Source organism: Salmo trutta, chromosome 38 (genome assembly GCF_901001165.1).
Source record: "Salmo trutta chromosome 38, fSalTru1.1, whole genome shotgun sequence".
Lineage (NCBI taxonomy): Eukaryota > Metazoa > Chordata > Actinopteri > Salmoniformes > Salmonidae > Salmo > Salmo trutta.
In genome coordinates, this window is record NC_042994.1 from 18,863,100 (window position 1) to 18,882,347 (window position 19,248).

Genomic DNA, 19,248 nt, shown 5'->3' on the forward strand with positions numbered 1-19,248 from the left:
GATATATTGGTTGACGAATGGACAAGACATAATGGGCATCTAAGGTGAAACATTGACATTGGGACATTATAATGGGTCATTCACTTTGAACTTTAAAGCTATCTGAAGAAGAACGAAGAGGACGCCAGAAGAATCAGTGCCTGGAGAGAGGGGTTTGGTCAACTGTGCCCAAAACTGTTTAGACTTTTGGGGTATCAGGTTGATTGTAGAGGTCTACACCACGTAAAATTATAGTAATTTAGATTAAGAATGCATTGAGATACTGATCTGTAGAATAATCATGATAAAATTGTTAATAGTAGAAATTATGGGATAATTATACTGGATGTTAAAATGAATGGACATTCTGCTAATATTGATGTGTGTTTAAATTTAGTTTTTACTTTGAGTGATAAGACAAATTTGAATCACTGAGCAATGTCATTTTGAAATTTTGGTTGGATAATTAACTGAGTTCTAATTATGATTTTATTTGGAAATTGAATGAACTTTAAAACTGAAGGATTGATTTGAGTTGAATATGTTAATATCTAAATGGGTGAAGAAATTAATGTATTAGAGATAGATTGTTTTGATTGTTGTTATGAACTAAGGATGTTGACGTTATTATAAGCATGCCATAGTGACTGCCATGGGTGAACTCTGATCTGGAGAGTGAAAATGATCCTAATCTATTTGATCAATAGGCATTGCCTTATAAATAGTGGAATCATGATGCGTGTCTTGGGTCATGTTCATTAGGCACCAAGGGGATACATTTTATTTTAACTAGGAGTCACTACCTGGATTTGTACAAGATATGCTAATTATAGTTTCTGGGATGGAAATAGTCATTTCCAACATACTATGCTGATCCATTGGAGTGTGATAGATAACTAAAGATTATTTTATTAAACTCCATTGTTGCATGCACTGCATTATGCATTAATTGTGTGCTTTTCACTGTCTATGGAAAATATAGCTTTGAATCTCATAAACTGTATGCATTTTTTGTTTTTCTTCATGGGTTCGTGCAGGTGACTGTGTATCATAACCTTCCCAGACAAATTGCTAGAGTGTTTAGTAAATGTTGGGGGATGGTAATAAGAGACAGTGCTGAGTTTCTTGGGATGTTATGTGCAGGAACCCCAGGAAATGAGTTATTGTTTTGTGATTTTTGGTTTATGTAGAATATATGTATGTTCTATGTGAATGAATGTTCTTAAATCTGGTGATTTTCTTTTAAGTTGAGAGGGGACACAGAGGGATGACTGTCTTTTCTGTTGTGATGAAGCCTGTGTTTAGACACTGGTTCTCCTGTAACGTTACTGTTCTGATTCTCTAGAAGAGACGGAGTCCCTTGAGAGGGGAACGTCGTGGACGAATCAGAATTAGTTGGGTAACATAGATAATTAAGATGTTTTATTAGTATAATATGCTTATTTGAGGTACTCGTCATTAGAAAGTGTCCATTGGACTCTGGTGTCTTTTCAGTTACACATTTCCCTTTTCTGGGGCTCAGACACTGTGGGCCCAGAGAGGGGAAGAGGTCAGACTTGTCTTTTACTTGTCTCTGTTGCTCTGCAGAATATCAGCAAGAGAGGAGGACAGAATGAAATATTGTCTTCATATGTGAATGTCTCTTCACCTATGCTTAAACCATGTGAAGGGATGGCGTGATTACTGGGGAACCAATGACTTGTCTCCACAATGTCTGTGAGCAAGTCACACCCTCCTTTTCCTTATTGTGGGGAGGTTTATGGCAGTGTCTGGGACCATGGTCTCTTAGATCTCACATTTATCCTGTGATAATATAGTGAGCCTGTCCAGGAGTGGGGTCAAGAGGGGGTTTGCTTGAGATGGGAGTATCTAGAGTTGACAATTGATATATGCCATTGGATGAAATAGTTCTGTTCAATACCGTACCAGGGAGGGACAGTTCTAAGGGGACCAGATACTGGGCTATTCAATGAACTCTGTTGACATAGCAGTTACTGTCTGATGTGTTTTATTGACATCTGTCATACAAAACGTAACCTTTGTGAACTGTTACTAAGTATCTGTGGTTTGTCAATGTACGTTGAAGGGGCTGTATCGTTGCTATAAAAGATCCCTGAGCCATTCTGTAAGCACCTCATTAAATGATTCATTCGAGAGAATGCATTGGTGGGGTCAAGAACTTTTGCAAAAGTATCTTAATTAAGTATTAAAGATGTAGTTTAACTCGGACTGGTGTGTTTTTTGTAACTCCTCATTTGGTAATGCGGAAATTAGCCACCACAGTAGCTGGGTGAGAGAAAAACATATTTAATCCATTTTGAATTCAGGCTGTAACACAACAAAATGTGAAATAAGTCAAGGTGTATGAATACTTTCTGAAGGCACTGTAGACAAGGATGGGGGCTTGGGGTTTTGATGGGAAAGCTCTAGACTTTACAGGGAAGGACCATGGTTAGCAGGGTTGGCCTTCATTCCATTTCAACTCAATTAACTCTGAAAATGAAGTCAAATGCAGTTCATGAGTTCACTCAGTTCAGGAAACAACAATATCATTGAATTGGATTTTCTACGTTTTCAAATGTCCAATTGCTACATTTGCTGAGCTGAGCCAGACTGGAATGGAATCAGAGTTTTGCAGGCAGATCACCCGTGATACAAGTCAGTATTCGACATCCATCCATGGCGGAGGATGTCAGGATATGACGTGGAAACCGGCCACCAGGGGCAACAGTGAGCGCTGTTACCTTTAAGTAAGTTTTGGTTTTTCTAGGACATTGTGGATGTGGATAAGCATCTGCCTCTGACTCCAAAGGTTTCATGGTTGAATCCAGCGATAGAAAGTCAGTTTTGATAGTTTTGTTATAAGCCTATCCCAAACCTTACCCCTTATCTTAACCATTTGGAGTTAATGCCTAACCTTAAGATTTCGGTGTTAATGCCTAAACTTAACCTTAAACACTTTGAGATTTAACGTTTGGAACAACTTTGAAGTTTGAGAAACATGGATGAACGTCTAATTCTGATGTGAGACTGTGAGACCTTGCAGAAATTTTGACACTTGCTGATAGATTTGTGGATCCAGGATCACATGTTGGGATGTGGCTCCCTCTAGTGGTACTTTTCCATATAGGCTTACCCACACTCCAGGGTTTCGACCAGGGTTTTATGTTAATGTCAGCTCTAAAGACTTATGGTGACGGCATCATCAATCTCTGCATCATTTAAGTCTGTTGCTTTGTGAGAAGGTGTTAAAGTTCACAGATAGCCATTGTTATGTAAAAAACAGCTGAAAAGAACACAGAGCATTGCCTTGGCCCCAAATGAGAGCAGGTCTACCAGATCCATGGGTAAAATACTGGGTAAATCCTGTATGGAAATGCACCATTAGAAGCTGGATGTAGAAACCAATGGCATAAACTCTGGGTGGTCGTGGTTGTGAGGCACCATCTTTTACTTGAGCATTATTTAGGTCACTGTAAACAAGGGCAACAAAGCCCAAATCCAGTGATAATCAAACAGAACAGAAAATACAACAACCACTGTTGTAATGTGTGGCAGAAAGAAGCAAACATTATTTTTGTCCCCACCAGTGACTACCCTTTTCCACTTGTACTCTAACTAGCTATCCCCCTTTCCCTTTCTTTAAATATTCTCATGAATGGATTTCACATGAATTCTTGGTTATTCCCATCTATGCAAATGGTATGTCCGGCATCTAGTGGTGTTTTGCAGTATGACATGACTGGAGTCCTGTCTATCTCTAACATGCTGACCAGACCAGTTGCAAAATAAATGAACACCTACATGTTATTCAATCATTGCACGCACGCAAGCATCTGCTTAGCCAGGTGCAAAAATAGAACTTGGTTCTATTTGTGACACTGGACGCGCTGCAAGTCCTGTATCTTCCATCTCCTCATTTGTTTTTAGGAGCATATACCCACGTGCCATCTCCTCATTGGTTTTAAGGAGCATATATCAAACCAAATTTCAAATCAAATTTGTTTATAAAGCCCTTCTTACATCAGCTGATATCTCAAAGTACTGTACAGAAACCCAGCCTAAAACCCCAAACAGCAAGCAATGCAGGTGTAGAAGCATTGTGGCTAGGAACAACTCCCTAGAAAGGCCAGAACCATTGGAGGAAACCTAGAGAGGAACCAGGCTATGAGGGGTGGCCAGTCCTCTTCTGGCTGTGCCGGGTGGAGATTATAACAGAACATGGCCAAGATGTTAAAATGTTCATAGATGACCAGCAGGGTCAAATAATAATAATCACAGTGGTTGTCGAGGGTGCAACAGGTCAGAACCTCAGGAGTAAATGTCAGTTGGCCTTTCATAGCCGTTCATTCAGAGTATCTCTACCGCTCCTGCTGTCTCTGGAGATTTGAAAACAGCAGGTCTGGGACAGGTAGCACGTCCGGTGAACAGGTCAGGGTTCCATAGCCGCAGGCAGAACAGTTGAAACTGGAGCAGCAGCACAGCCAGGTGGACTGGGGTCAGCAAGGAGTCATCAGGCAAGGTAGTCCTGAGGCATGGTCCTAGGGCTCAGGTCATCCGAGAGAGAGGGAGAGAGAGAGAGAAAGAGAGAGAGAGAGAAAGAGAGAAAGAGAGAGAAAGAGAGATAGAAAGAGAGAGAGAAAGAGAGAGAGAGAGAGAGAAAAAAAGAAAGAAAGAATTACAGAGAGCATACTTAAATTCACACAGGACACCGGAAAAGACAGGAGAAATTCTCCAGATATAACAGACTGACCCTAGCTCCCCGACACATAAACTACTGCAGCATAAATACTGGAGGCTGAGACAAGAGAGGTCGGGAGACAATGTGGCCCCATCTGACGATACCCCCGGACAGGGCCAAACAGGCAGGATATAACCCTACCCACTTTGCCAAAGCACAGCCCCCACACCACTAGAGGGATAGCTTCAACCACCAACTTACCATCCTGAGACAGGGCCGAGTATAGCCCACAAAGATCTCCGCCACGGCACAACCCAAGGGGGGGCACCAACCCAGACAGGAGGATCACGTCAGTGACTCAACCCACTCAAGTGACGCACCCCTCCTCGAGACGGCATGGAAGAGCACCAGTAAGCAAATTGATATAAAACATCCCCACTAAATGTTTTTAAATGCTCACGAATTTCTACAAAATGAGCACAAATTTATATTAAACATGGCTACAAATTATGAAACGAGCTCACGAATTGTAAAACGTCCACGTACTGTAATATACATCAACTATACTTTTAGTTTTGGATGTTATGATGATATTCCCTGGAGGTCGGGGCCCACAGGGCAGGTGCCCTGCGTGCCCATTCGGTAATCTGGCCCTGATCATGAAATTAAACTACAGGTATTGTTGTTACACATCCTCACACTGTCTTGGAGGATAAAACTGAGACTGTAGCCAGCTTCCATTTTACCTAATTTTATTGTCCAAAGAATGTTCTCATAGTCCAGAAGCATTGGATGAAAATCCACAATGTAGGTGCCATACAGGAGCACTGACCAATCTGCCTCCAAAAGAGGACTGCTGGTTTTGAGGATGGTGTGGAGGTCAGTGGTTGATGATCTGAGCACCCCCTGAGATGGTGAGTATGGTTTCAGTAGACCACTATTGAGCTGGTAGATCAGATAGGAGCTTCGAGGAAAGGTCATTTAGTGCTTTGAATGTGGTTCATATTGCCTTATAGTGAATTCAGGACTTGGACAGGGAGTCGATGCAGCTTAAAGATGCATTTACATGGGGGTTTGGATGATAGTGTCAAATTTCTTAGAATGAGTGAAAATATTGGAGTTTGGGGACTGGAGGGGATAATAGTCAAGTTGGGAAATGTGCAAATATTTAGATACAAACATATAGTCAAGTTGGGGATTATTCAGATATTCCTGTTGAAAAAGAGAAATGACAGAAAGATATAATCTTACAGTATATTAAATTCATCCCATTGGGCCAAAACTGGTTGAATAAATGTTTTTTCCACCTCATTTCAACAACAACAAAAAATCTATGTGATGACGGTGAATCAATGTGGAAAACACAATTGGATTTTTTTCACCCAACTTTTAACCAACATTTTTGGTTAATTTCACATTGGTTGATTTCCCAAATTTAAATCAAAACTAGACATTGAACTGATGTCTGTGCCCAGTGGGATTGGAGTTCTGTAATCATATCAGCTCATTTGTCATACTTCTTCTAATCATCCAGAGAGAATGTACCTTTCTTTGAGGTTAACCTTTGAGATGACCTCCCTCAAGGATTCTCGCTCTTTCCTCGGAGCGAATTTGTCCCACATTTTAGCAAAGTCGCCATTGGTGGCCACGTTTCTCAAGATATTGCGACCATGATGCCTGTGGACAAAGATATTAATATCATCTTAAACGTGCAGCATATCAAATAATTTCTCCTGTCTGTGATTAAAAACAGTCCTCAAACGATGGCAACCTGAGAAAAAATATCCCATCAAAATAAGACATACATTAGGTCGAATTTGCAAGAGGGTCGAGAGCCGTGCGTCCTGCGAAACACAACCCAGCCAAGCCGTACTACTTCATGACACAAAGCCCGCTTAACCTGGAAGCCAGCTGCACCAATGTGTTGGAGAAAACACCATACACCTGGTCACCACAGGAGGTCGCTAGTTGGCGATGGGAGAAGAACATCCTTTGGCTTTGGCTTCGGCTAAGCTTTTGGCTTTTTAACTTTCAAACCCACATGAGTGCCTGGACTTGGATTTTCCTATGCCACGTAGCACTTATTTGTGTTTATAATTTTTCCTATCTGTTTTCAATTACTATTCCCCTCCAAGAGAACCTGTGGTTGTTTTGGAATACCTAAAATCCGCAATTCAATCCATGACACCCTTTAGCATAGATGCTGTAGACAGCTGACAATGTGGCTTTTAAAGGCAATTTCAATTTGTATTCGTGGTAAACGCTGCAGATGTCGACTCAAGAGTAAATTACCTTTACAAGTTGCATTGTCGGCGATCTAGTGCTATAGCGAGCCATGGATTGAATCACGGCCTAAATTAAGGCCGGCCATTATGTTTAAGCAAGCGACTTTACAGGAGGAACATCCCACCTGACTTCCTGTGCAGGGTCCACAGCCAGTTTACTGACGGCAATCAAGAAACGGTCAGTGAGGTCTTTCTTCCCCGACAGGAGACGAGCCATCCCCATGACCTCAGCCAGTCTCTCCAGGTGCTGAACAGTGCAGCTCCTCACCGCAGCGTTACGGTGGCTGAGGAAGGAAAAACAGAGCACATCAGTTACATGTCATAGAGATACATGAGTTAGGAGACGAATGATAATGGATTGTATTGATGAAGTCTCATCGATGGATCAAAATGTTCAGTAAGACTTTATATTAAAGTCCCTTAATATACCATTTTTTATAAGCTGTTTGTGAAGAGTTCAATTACCATTTATTAATCATTATTCCTACATTTGTAAATGTCAATGAGAAATCTATAAATAGTTATTTACACATTTATAAACGCTATTTTAAATGATTTGTTCAAGATTTATCAGATAATTAATAAGGTATTTGATCATAGTGCCTTGTATATGATTTCATAATGTTAAATACCTTTCCACTCTCAGTCCAATTCTTGCTAGTCAATGTCAACTCATTGCCTATAAATATACATATTTATAAATGTATTTATATTCCAGCCCAGGCGCAATTTCGATTTTGGTCACTAGATGGCAGCAGTGTCAGTGCAAAGTCTTAGACTGATCCAATGAACCATTGTATATCTGTTCAAAATGTTGTATCAAGACTGCCCAAATGTGCCTAATTGGTTTATCAATACATTGTGCACTCTTCTCAAACAAATAGATTGATATTCTTTCACTGTAATACCTACTGTAAATTGGACAGTGCAGTTAAATTAACAAGAATTTAAGCTTTCTGCCCATATCTGTCCTGGGAAATGTTTTTGTTACTTACAACCTCATGCCAATCACATTTGCCCACATTAGCTCAACCGTCCCGCGGGGGGGACACTGATCCCGTAGAGGTTTAATATCATAATGTTTCTTAAGACCTGCCTAAATGAAAACATGTGAATATTTGTGATGGTGTATATTAAATTGATTGACTTTGTAGTTGGTAGTATTTGATATATAACTATACATTAAAATGTTTATATTTTACGCTATAAAGATACTTAAAATATGCAAGCAAGCATTAGGCAATGAGTTGACATTGACTTGCAAGAATTAGACTGAGAGTGGAAAGGTATTTAACATTATGAAATCATATACAAGGCATTAACAAACATTACAATGCAATACCTTATGCATGATCAGAGAGGGAGAGAGAGAGAGAAGTCATAGCCTGAAAGGCCATGCCCCAAGAGTCGCTGGGGTGGAGAGAGAGAGAGTGTATCTCACTAGCGCAGGTCAGGAACAAAGAAAAAGAGAGAGACAATGAATCTAAGACTCTTAAAAGCCTCTGAGTTGTTAAAATAAAACAATGTGAGTTGTTAACCAATATGCTACTATAAAAGTGAACTTCCAATCAGATATCAGACCTACAGATGTAAACACAACTGAAACTCTGCTACCCAGAGTGGTAACGAGGGGGTTGGCGAGATAATTGAAATTATAAACCGGGTGGTTTGACCCCTGAATGCTGATTGGCTGAAAGCTGTGGCGTATAACCTACCATTTGGTTTTGAAATATTGAAGTATTTTTTTGTAAACAACAGGAAAAGGTGACTAAGCACTCATAATTTCAAATAGGCTACATGTCGTATTAAACAGCATATAAACACTCTAAATAGGTCAGGAGTCAGACGTGTAGCCTAATACGAAATGTATTTGTAGTAGAGTTAAAATGGTTATTCCATCAAACTTCAAATTATTAGAATAGTACACAACGCAGAACAGAACAACCAGGTTCAGGGCCAAAGCCCGCGAACAGGAATATTCCAAGTTCAGACAGAAGGGGGGAGTCAGATCGCTTTGATCGCCAGGAACTTTACTTTTGGTGTCTATTTTTAATTGTTGCGCTACTGGTGCTGCCTGTTGATGTTAGGTGGGCAGTTACAGTAGCTGAATGATGTTAACATCTTCGGGTTTTGTTTCATTAAATGTATTTTATTTCATCTGGGTGCATGCGTCACCTACTAACACCCTGGTGCTACCCGTAGCTGCCGTTCTCTTCAGTCCGAGAAAACACAGAGAGAAAGGTGTGTCTTGATATGACTCCTTTGTAGAAGTCCATATCGTGAAATAAATAAAACATCCCAAGGTTAATGCTGTAGATATTGTTGTTATAAGGGAATGTAAGACTATAGAAACATGTAACTTTCAGAGTTTTATTGTTGTTATTAATATAGTTTACAGAGTGCTAAAAGTGCTGCTGTTGCTAGCTATCATGACTTTCTGTGAAGCTAACAGTACGGGCGTTGCATTATGGGAGATGTAGTTTGGTCCTCTAAGGTATGAACGGGATAGTGGCGATTTCACGTTGTAACTTGTTTGTGCTGCAGTGTTTTTTGTAAATGAGTTGTTGTATTTTGGTACTGTCAACACTATGGCGCACGCGCGCAGCCAGTTTGGGTTCCGTGTAAGCTCAGCATTTAAACAGCATTTTGTTGTATTAAATCGTTATAGTCTATCAATTGCACATACATGCTGATTGACTTACTTAGAATGAAATACAAATTAAATAAAAATGCCTCATTAGGCTCAGTCTACAGTGCCTTTGAATTCATTTTTAGAAACACGAGTTTGGCCAGAGTCTGTAGCTTCAGGCTCATGTGATTGTGCCTGGAGAGCAGGCCAGCCGCAGAGAATACGCTCTCAGCTCTTGCAGAGCCACTTGGGATGCTAAACACCGTTTGGGCCACTAATGCCCGGCTGGGCAGGGATGCGTAGTTATTTTTATTTTGTTCTGTAGGTAGGCCTAAAGGATTTTAGGTCAAATATCCCTATCAAAACAGAACGCTCCTTGAAAGAGGTAATAGAGTTAGTTAACATGCCATCAATGATGGCCTATTGTGTAGATAATAGAAGGAAAATTAACGGAACTTTTTAGAGAATTTTTTGTTTATAAATAATGCGCTAAAATGACACACTTAGCTAGCTAACCACCTCGTTCCTTTCTGTTAGCATGTACACGTAGTAAGTACATGCTTTCGGGATACCTGTCTTTTCATTCTTTAGTTGTGGACACTACATAACCGCACTCCCTCTCTTGCTCTTGGTCCTCCTCATCTTTGTAAGTCTCCTTGATTTTTCACCTGTGTGTTTTATCAGCTTCTTTATGAAGATATTTAGAATATTAGATGACAGTAGCTAAAGCAAGGTGCTATAGCAGCACACAAGTAGACTACAAATGCATGTTGGGCCGGGCATGCCCTGAGCTTGTAAAATGAGTGCTACTGGAGCACTACTGGAGCGAAATTGAAGGGGGCGAGAAAGTCGAAGCTCCAGCCTCTGGGAAACTTGCTCCACGATCCAGTCAAATATGGCAAGCTCCACTCCTCACTCCGCTCACATACTCTGGCATGGCCACACCCTAGGTGGGACTGACTTTGCAGCTATCTGCATCTCAGTCAGACATGTCGCGTTGGAGCCTATTTGTGCTCTGTTCTAACAAATCTCGCTGCGCATCATGTAGAAATGACCTAGTCTGATCATGCTCTTTTTCATATGCTTGAAGTTCTGCTTCCAATTGCTCTATGCTGCGCTCTGATTTCCTCTGGGAAGTTCATCAGTAGTTTGCTGTGTTGCTATTAGTTTTTCCCGAGTAAAAGCACAGCAAGCTTTAGAATTAACATTCTCTCGTATTTTTTCTTATGCATGTCAATACACTGAGTATACAAAACATTAAGATCGTCTTCTCTTTCCATGACAGACTGACCAGGTGAATCCAATTATTGATGTCACTTGTTAAATCCACTTCAATCAGTATAAATGAAGGGGAGGTGACAGGTTAAATAAGGATTTTAAAGTTTTGAGACAATGTAATATTGCCTGTGTGTAGCTGGTGTAGAGGAGTCAGGCGCAGGACAGCAGATATGAGTAATAAACATAATTTACTCAAATATTCACAAATTCAACGCAATAATTCGAGGCCACAATAACGGACCGTATTACAAACAAACAATCACTCACAAACAAACATGGAGGAACAGAGGGTTAAATAATGAACAAGTAATTGGGGGAATGAAATCAGGTGTGTAAGACAAGGACAAAACAAATGGAAAATGAAAAGTAGATTGGCGATGGCTAGAAGGTCGGTGACGTAGACCGCCGAACGCCGCCCGAACAAGGAGAGGGACCGACCTCGGCGGAAGTCGTGACAGACAATATGGACATGGATTGTGTATGTGTGCCATTCAGAGGGTGAATGGGCAAGACAATATTTAAGTGCCTTTGAACGGGGGGCTAGGGTCATTATGTTATATCCGGTGTAATTCTCCTGTCTTATCTGGTGTCCTGTGTGATCATATATATGCTCCCTCTAATTCTCCTATCTTTCTCGCTCTCCCCTCTCGGAGGACCTGAGCCCTAGGACCATGCCTCAGGACTATCTGGCCTGACGACTCCTGGCTGTCCCCGTCCCTAGTCCACCTGGTCGTGCTGCTGACCCTGTTTCTGATGTTCTGCCTGCGGCCATAGAACCCTGACGTGTTCACCAGACCCCCCCCGCCCCCCCTATGTTAAGTATACTCAGTGCATATTGCCAGCACTAAAGAATTTCATCCCTATTCGAATCAAATGTGAGAACATTCTTGCCTTTTTTGATCAAATCATTAATACGAGTCGATTTCCATAACTCAAAAATATAGATTGCTTGCATATTCGCCTTCACGTAGGCCACGTGTTCATTATATATGATAATTTTATTTGTAAACAAATAAAATGATCATATATAATGAACATGTGGCAAGTCAGTTAAGAACAAACTCTTATTTTCAATGACGGCCTAGGAACAGTGGGTTAACTGCCTTGTTCAGGGGCAGAACGACAGATTTTTACCTTGTCAGCTCGGGGATTCAATCTTGCAACCTTTCGGTTAAAAGTCCAACGCGCTAACCACTAGGCTACCTGCTGCCCCAATAGAATAATAGAATAGAATAAACTCAAATTTAGTCCAAAGTATCTGTAAGATATATCACATCGGGGTCACCATTTACTGTAGTGTCGAATTACAGGAAATTAACTTTAATATGCACATGTTTCTCTCCGCCGTCAAGAGGGGTGCCATAATTTTTGGGGGCCCGCTTGGTGTGGGGGCCTCCCAACCAAACCTCCCCAAGAGGCTAAAGAGGCTAGAGCCGGCCCTGCTCTGGAGCATCACTTTCATATAAAGTGTTAACAAATGTTCTTGTGTAGAGATGACATACATCCACTGCTAATTAGGCCCGGGACGATACCAGTATCCAAAACACGAAGCGGATTTATACAGCAGGTTTTTAAAGGACCAAAGAGTGAGATCTGCTTTGTGTTTTCATTTTTGCCATTGAAAATATATTGCGATACTGGCATTGTCCCGGCCCTAATACTTGCCTTCATTGCACATTTAGACTTGCCATTTGTACTTGCCATTTGCCTTCATTGCACATTTATACACCCCACTTAATAACATACATTGTACTTAATTGTTTTACTTGTACATTTTTTGCACTCTTTTATTTGCACTTCTGGTCAGATGCTAACTGCATTTCGTTGTACTGTACTATGACAGTAAAGTTGAATCTAATCTAATGTGTGGTATACCTAAGCGAGCAGTGACCATTTTGCCCCAGAAAGTTCAGGTCTGTTTGGAGTGAATCCTAACTTCCACTCGAGTCAAACTTTCAATGTGAGACAAAGTGAACATTTGTGAAGTCCGGATCTACCCCTTAGTGAGTGTTAATTGACCCCTCTCCCTCTTTACCTCAGCCCACCGACCAGCAGGGCATTCATGACACGGGTAGGGGTGCAGCTCTGCACCATGTGACCCAGGGCACAGTTGGCGCCCTGCCGGATGAAGGTGTTGGCCTCGCTGGCTTTGTGCAGCAGCACGCGTGCCGTCCCCTCCACCTCACTGTCCATGGCCCTCTGGAGGTGAACGTACATGTCACCCAGTGTGGCCATGGCAGCACAGGACACTGCAGAGCGCAGGTTCTTCACCTGAATCATAATAACATGCACAGGACCAGCTATTAATGTTGAGCAGTACAACCCACGAACATCAGAAACGTGACACAATAATTTGACTTGTTCTCCAAATGTAGCAGATTTGTGCAGATGAATGAATAGGGCAGTGAATGAATACAGCTACCTCATTTATAATGGCAAGGCAGATATCATGGAGTTTAGGCATCAGTATGTCCATGTGGTTCTGAGCCATCACACGGACAGAGGTCAAGCCCTCGATCTTCTTCTCCCTGCAATTCAGTGAAAGAAACGTAAGCAATTTCCACAACATTTTCCAAAAACATTATAATGATGTTCATCAATTAGGACTCTGGTCTCTTAATTTCAGAAGTTTCTACGCTCTGTAGCTCAAATCTACATTTCCAAGGACACTACACTGTGCTTCCTTTAGCCTAGCTCCATTGGTCTTGTCTACAGTGAATGCTCACCAGTCATCAGAGGCAGAGTGGAGCAGCTTGAAGGTCTTAGTCAAGGCCTGCTCTGGGTTGGACAGGGGCTGCAATCTGGCCTGGTCCTGACTTTTCTTTATTTGGCCCTTTGGCTCACTGGCTGCCTTCTTGTCTATGGGTTGACAGCAGACATCTATCTCTCTGTGAACTGTATGTATGTATTTATGCATTTACTCATTTCCATATCTGTTTGTAGCTTTTAACACTAGAACATCTTAGTTCATTATGATATCATTTTCAATTTAGCACACATTTTTGGTGCTCAACCTGCTCAGAAGCAGGGTCTAATTCGCCTTGAGCAATGGTTATCTCACTGTGCAACAGGCAAAGCAAGTGTGGAAAAATGTCAGCCCTGGGCTAAAGCCATTTGTGTCCCTTCCCTTCCTACTATGAGTCTACCTAGCTTCATCTCCCTGTCTAATTTAAATTAGTGTGAGTACATGAGAGGGACTGACCTGAGCCGGTGTCAGCCTTTTGCAGGCTAAGGAACCTTGTAGGCCGAGGCAGTTTGCTCCTGGGCTTGGTAGGAGGGGGAGCAGGCCTGGGTGGGCTGTCACGCGACTTTACCGGGGTCCCAACATCCAAGTAGTCACGGAGCTCCGCAGGGGTGTTCATGTCCACTGAGCTCAGGCTTCCCAAGGAGCTGGTGGCTATTTCCCCCATGGACATGGCCGAGCCCAAACTTCTCCTGCCCATGGCCTTCACCTCATGTACCACCTTTGGCGTAGACCAGAAAAGATTGCTCCCATCATAGAAATGCATATAGAACTAGTATATACATAAACTAATACACAGAGATCCTGTATTCTAGGATCTATTCTATCATGCCGTCAAAGAGAGTATCCTTTCTAACCTGTACCCCCGCACACTGTACCCCCTCAACTAACCTGTACCCCCGCACACTGACTCGGTACCGATGCCCCCTGTATATAGCCTCGTTATTGTTATGTCATTGTGTTACTTTTATTATTATTATTGTTTACATTAGTTTATTTGTTAAATATTTTCCTAACTCTTCTTGAACTGCACTGTTGGTTTCACAGTAAAGTCAACAATTGTGTTTTCACAAATTTTCACATTTACAATAAATTCAAAGTCCATCCTACCTTCCTGGCCTCCTCCTTCAGGTGAGCCTCGATGTCCCTCACCTCCTCCATCAGGTCAATGGGTCCGTTGTTGTCAGCACAGCCCTGGTCCAACTGGACTTTCAGGGCTTTGACTCCCCGCCTGCCCTTCTTCTTCTTCTTGCCCCTCTTGGAGGGAGCTCCAGTGGGAGGGACGGGAACAGGCCGCACGCTACTGCTGCTGAATGACTTATTCACCTGGATGGACTCCAGAGAGTGAGATCCGGGTCGAACTTGGGCTCCGTCCACCCCCACCACGTTCTTCAGTGGGGCCAGAGCTATGTGTTCAAGCCTTCGTGGCAAAGGCCTCGGTGGAGCTTTCGGCCGCGGAATGCACTGAATAGAGGGGACGAAGTGGTGCGCGAAGGTGCTGCCAACCCCGATGAGAGCAGTCCGGACATAATTCTCATGGATAGCACTTATCTTTCTTTGCTTTGCTTCCATGGCCTCTCTCTCAGCTCTCTGCATCTGCAGAAGTCTGGCATCACTGATGAAGCCCCGATGGCCCTCTGGGATTGGGTAGCTCTCCTGATAGCCCTGGATCACAATGGTACAGTATGAAATGAATAGCAGAAGGGAAGTAGTCAAAATAGTTTCTACAGTGTGTCATATAAAGCTTTTAAGCTAAAGATGTTATGGATGTAGGCCTACTGTATGTCTATGAAACCACAAAATGAACACAGTGATATTTTTGAAAAACGTTTGAAATACTGATGAGCCTTACAAAACTTGAAAACTTGTCCTGGTCATCCTGTTGGTTTAAAGCCATGTTTTGCTTCCTCAAGTTTTCGATGACGCTCTTCATCTGAGAGTTCTCCTTCTGGAGTTTGTCAAACTCACTTGATTTTCTTCCTCGATAAGCCATTGATGATAAATATTAACACTCTCAAAATAAGAACTTAACCTATCTCTGTGAGAGAACTATCATGAAATGAGTGGAAATGAAATTTTGCTTGTCAGATGGAACCAGCAATGATATCATGGAAAGGATTCTGTTACATTGTGATGTCATAATGGGGTCTGTTGACAGCGCTGAGCACATCAGCACATGGTGAACATTCATGAAAGCTTTTTGATTCCCATATAAAATCATAAATGTGTGATGAATTTGTAAATACTATATATATATATAAACTCAGCAAAAAAGAAACGTCCCTTTTTTAGGACACTGTCTTCCACAGATAATTTGTAAAAATCCAAGTAACTTCACAGATCTTCATTGTAAAGGGTTTAAACACTGTTTCCCATGCTTGTTCAATGAACCATAAACAATTATTGAACATGCACCTGTGGAAAAGTCATTAAGACACTAACAGCTTACAGACGGTAGGCAATTAAGGTCACAGTTATGAAAACTTAGGACACCAAACAGGCCTTTCTACTGACTCTGAAAAACACCAAAAGAAAGATGCCCAGGGTCCCTGCTCATCTGCGTGAACGTGCCTTAGGCATGCTGCAAGGAGTCATGAGGACTGCAGATGTGGCCAGGGCAATAAATTGCAATGTCCGTACTGTGAGACGCCTAAGACAGCGCAACAGGGAGACAGGACGGACAGCTGATCATACTCGCAGTGGCAGACCACGTGTAACAACACCTGCACAGGATCGGTACATGCAAACATCACACCTGCGGGACAGGTACAGGATGGCAACAACAACTGCCCGAGTTACACCAGGAACGCACAATCCCTCTATCAGTGCTCAGACTGTCCGCAATAGGCTGTGAGAGGCTGGACTGAGGGCTTGTAGGCCTGTTGTAAGGCAGGTCCTCACCAGACATCACCGGCAACAGCGTCGCCTATGGGCACAAACCCACCGTCGCTGGACCAGACAGGACTGCCAAATAGTGCTCTTCATTGACGAGTCGTGATTTTGTCTCACCAGGGGTGATGGTCAGATTCACGTTTATTGTCGAAGGAATGAGCGTTACACCGAGGCCTGTACTCTGGAGCGGGATCAATTTGGAGGTGGACGGTCCGTCGTGGTCTGGGGCGGTGTGTCACAGCATCATATGACTGAGCTTGTTGTCATTGCAGGCAGTCTCAACGCTGTGTATTACAGGGAAGGCATCCTCCTCCCTCATGTGGTACACTTCCTGCAGGCTCATCCTGACATGACTCTCCAGCGTGACAATGCCACCAGCCATACTGCTCGTTCTGTGCATTATTTCCTACAAGACAGGAATATAAGTGTTCTGCCATGGTTAGCAAAGAGCCAGGATCTCCATTCCGTTGAGCACGTCTGGGACCTGTTGGATCGGAGGGTGAGAGCTAGGGCCATTCCCCCCAGAAATGTCCGGGAACTTGCAGGTGCCTTGGTGGAAGAGAGGGTAACATCTCACAGCAAGAACTGGCAAATCTGGTGCAGTCCATGAGGAGGAGATGCACTGCAGTACTTAAAGCAGTTGGTGGCCACATCAGATACTGACTGTTACTTTTGATTTTGACCCCTCCTTTGTTCAGGGACACATTATTCCATTTCTGTTAGTCACATTTATGTGGAACTGGTTCAGTTTATGTCTCAGTTGCTGAATCTTGTTATGTTCATACAAATATTTACACGTTAAGTTTGCTGAAAATAAACGCAGTTGACAATGAGAGGACATTTATTTTTTTTGCAGAGTTTATATACATATCCGTATACAGTTGAAGTCGGAAGTTTACATACACCTTAGCCAAATACATTTAAACTCAGTTTTTCACAATTCCTGAAATGTAATCCTAGTTAAAATCCCCTGTCTTAGGTTAGTTAGGATCACCACTTTATTTTAAGAATGTGAAATGTCAGAATAATAGTAGAGAGATTGATTTATTTCAGCTTGTATTTCTTTCATCACATTCCCAGTGGGTCAGAAGTGTACATACACTCAATTAGTATTTGGTAGCATTGCCTTTAAATTGTTTAACTTGGGTCAAACGTTTCGGGTAGCCTTCCACAAGTTTCCCACAATTAGTTTGGTGAATTTTGGCCCATTCCTCCTGACAGAGCTGGTGTAACTGAGTCAGGTTTGTAGGCCTCGTTGCTCGCTCACGCCTTTTCAGTTCTGCCCTATAGGATTGAGGTCAGGGCTTTGTGATGGACATTCCAACACCTTGACTATGTTACATTAAACCATTTTGTGTGTGTGTGTTTTGGAGTGTCAGTGTAGTATGTGTAAGTGTATGGTTAGAGTCCAGTGAGTGTATATCGAGCCTATGGAAGAGAGTCAGTGCAGAAAATAAGAACAAATATGAATAAAATAAGGGGGTCAATGCAAATAGTCCGGGTAACCATTTGATTAACTGTTCAGCAGTGCTATGGCTTAGGGGTAGAAGCTGTTAAGGAGCCTTTTGGCACTCCGGGACCGCTTGCTGTCCAGTAGCAGAGAGAACAGTCTATGACTTGGGTGGCTGGAGCCTTCGACAATTTTTAGGGCCTTCCTCTGACACTGCCTGGTATAGAGCTTGAAGAATATTGAAACGAATAATGGGCAAATGTTGCACAATCCAGGTGTGGAAAGCTCTTAGAAACTTTACCCAGAAAGACTCACAGCTGTAATCGCTGCCAATGGTGCTTGTACAAAGTATTGACTCAAGGGTGTGAATACTTATGTAAATTAGATATTTCTGTGTTAAATGTTCAATACATTTGCAAACATTTCTTAATATATGTTTTCACTTTTTCATTATGGTGTACTGTGTGTAGTTTCGTGGACGAATCAGAATTAGTTGGGTAACATAGATAATTAAGATGTTTTATTAGTATAATATGCTTATTTGAGGTACTTATCATTAGAAAGTGTCCATTGGACTCTGGTGTCTTTTCAGTTACACATTTCCCTTTTCTGGGGCTCAGACACTGTGGGCCCAGAGAGAGGAAGAGGTCAGACTTGTCTTTTACTTGTCTCTGTTGCTCTGCAGAATATCAGCAAGAGAGGAGGACAGAATGAAATATTGTCTTCATATGTGAATGTCTCTTCACCTATGCTTAAACCATGTGAAGGGATGGCGTGATTACTGGGGAACCAATGACTTGTCTCCACAATGTCTGTGAGCAAGTCACACCCTCCTTTTCCTTATTGTGGGGAGGTTTATGGCAGTGTCTGGGACCATGGTCTCTTAGATCTCACACTTATCCTGTGATAATATATGGCCTAGAGGCTCACTCCCCCCAGTGAGCCTGTCCAGGAGTGGGGTCAAGAGGGGGTTTGCTTGAGATGGGAGTATCTAGAGTTGACAATTGATATATGCCATTGGATGAAATAGTTCTGTTCAATACCGTACCAGGGAGGGACAGTTCTAAGGGGACCAGATACTGGGCTATTCAATGAACCCTGTTGACATAGCAGTTACTGTCTGATGTGTTTTATTGATATCTGTCATACAAAACGTAACCTTTGTGAACTGTTACTAAGTATCTGTGGTTTGTCAATGTACGTTGAAGGGGCTGTATCGTTGCTATAAAAGATCCCTGAGCCATTCTGTAAGCACCTCATTAAATGATTCATTCGAGAGAATGCATTGGTGGGGTCAAGAACTTTTGCAAA

General features: G+C 42.2%; 1 protein-coding gene across 1 annotated transcript; it reads right to left on the minus strand.

The window, feature by feature from the left end:
- Positions 1-4,481: 4,481 nt before the first annotated feature.
- LOC115177997 (uncharacterized) lies at positions 4,482-15,698 on the minus strand. The gene is made up of 9 exons (XM_029739008.1): positions 15,448-15,698; positions 14,706-15,260; positions 14,055-14,316; positions 13,579-13,711; positions 13,275-13,380; positions 12,888-13,123; positions 7,071-7,229; positions 6,206-6,337; positions 4,482-4,520 (listed from the first exon to the last, which is right to left on the minus strand). Exons 1-9 carry the CDS (start codon positions 15,586-15,588, stop codon positions 4,493-4,495), a joined length of 1,752 nt encoding a protein of 583 aa, XP_029594868.1. The 5' UTR covers positions 15,589-15,698; the 3' UTR covers positions 4,482-4,492.
- Between the last annotated feature and the right edge of the window lie 3,550 nt (positions 15,699-19,248).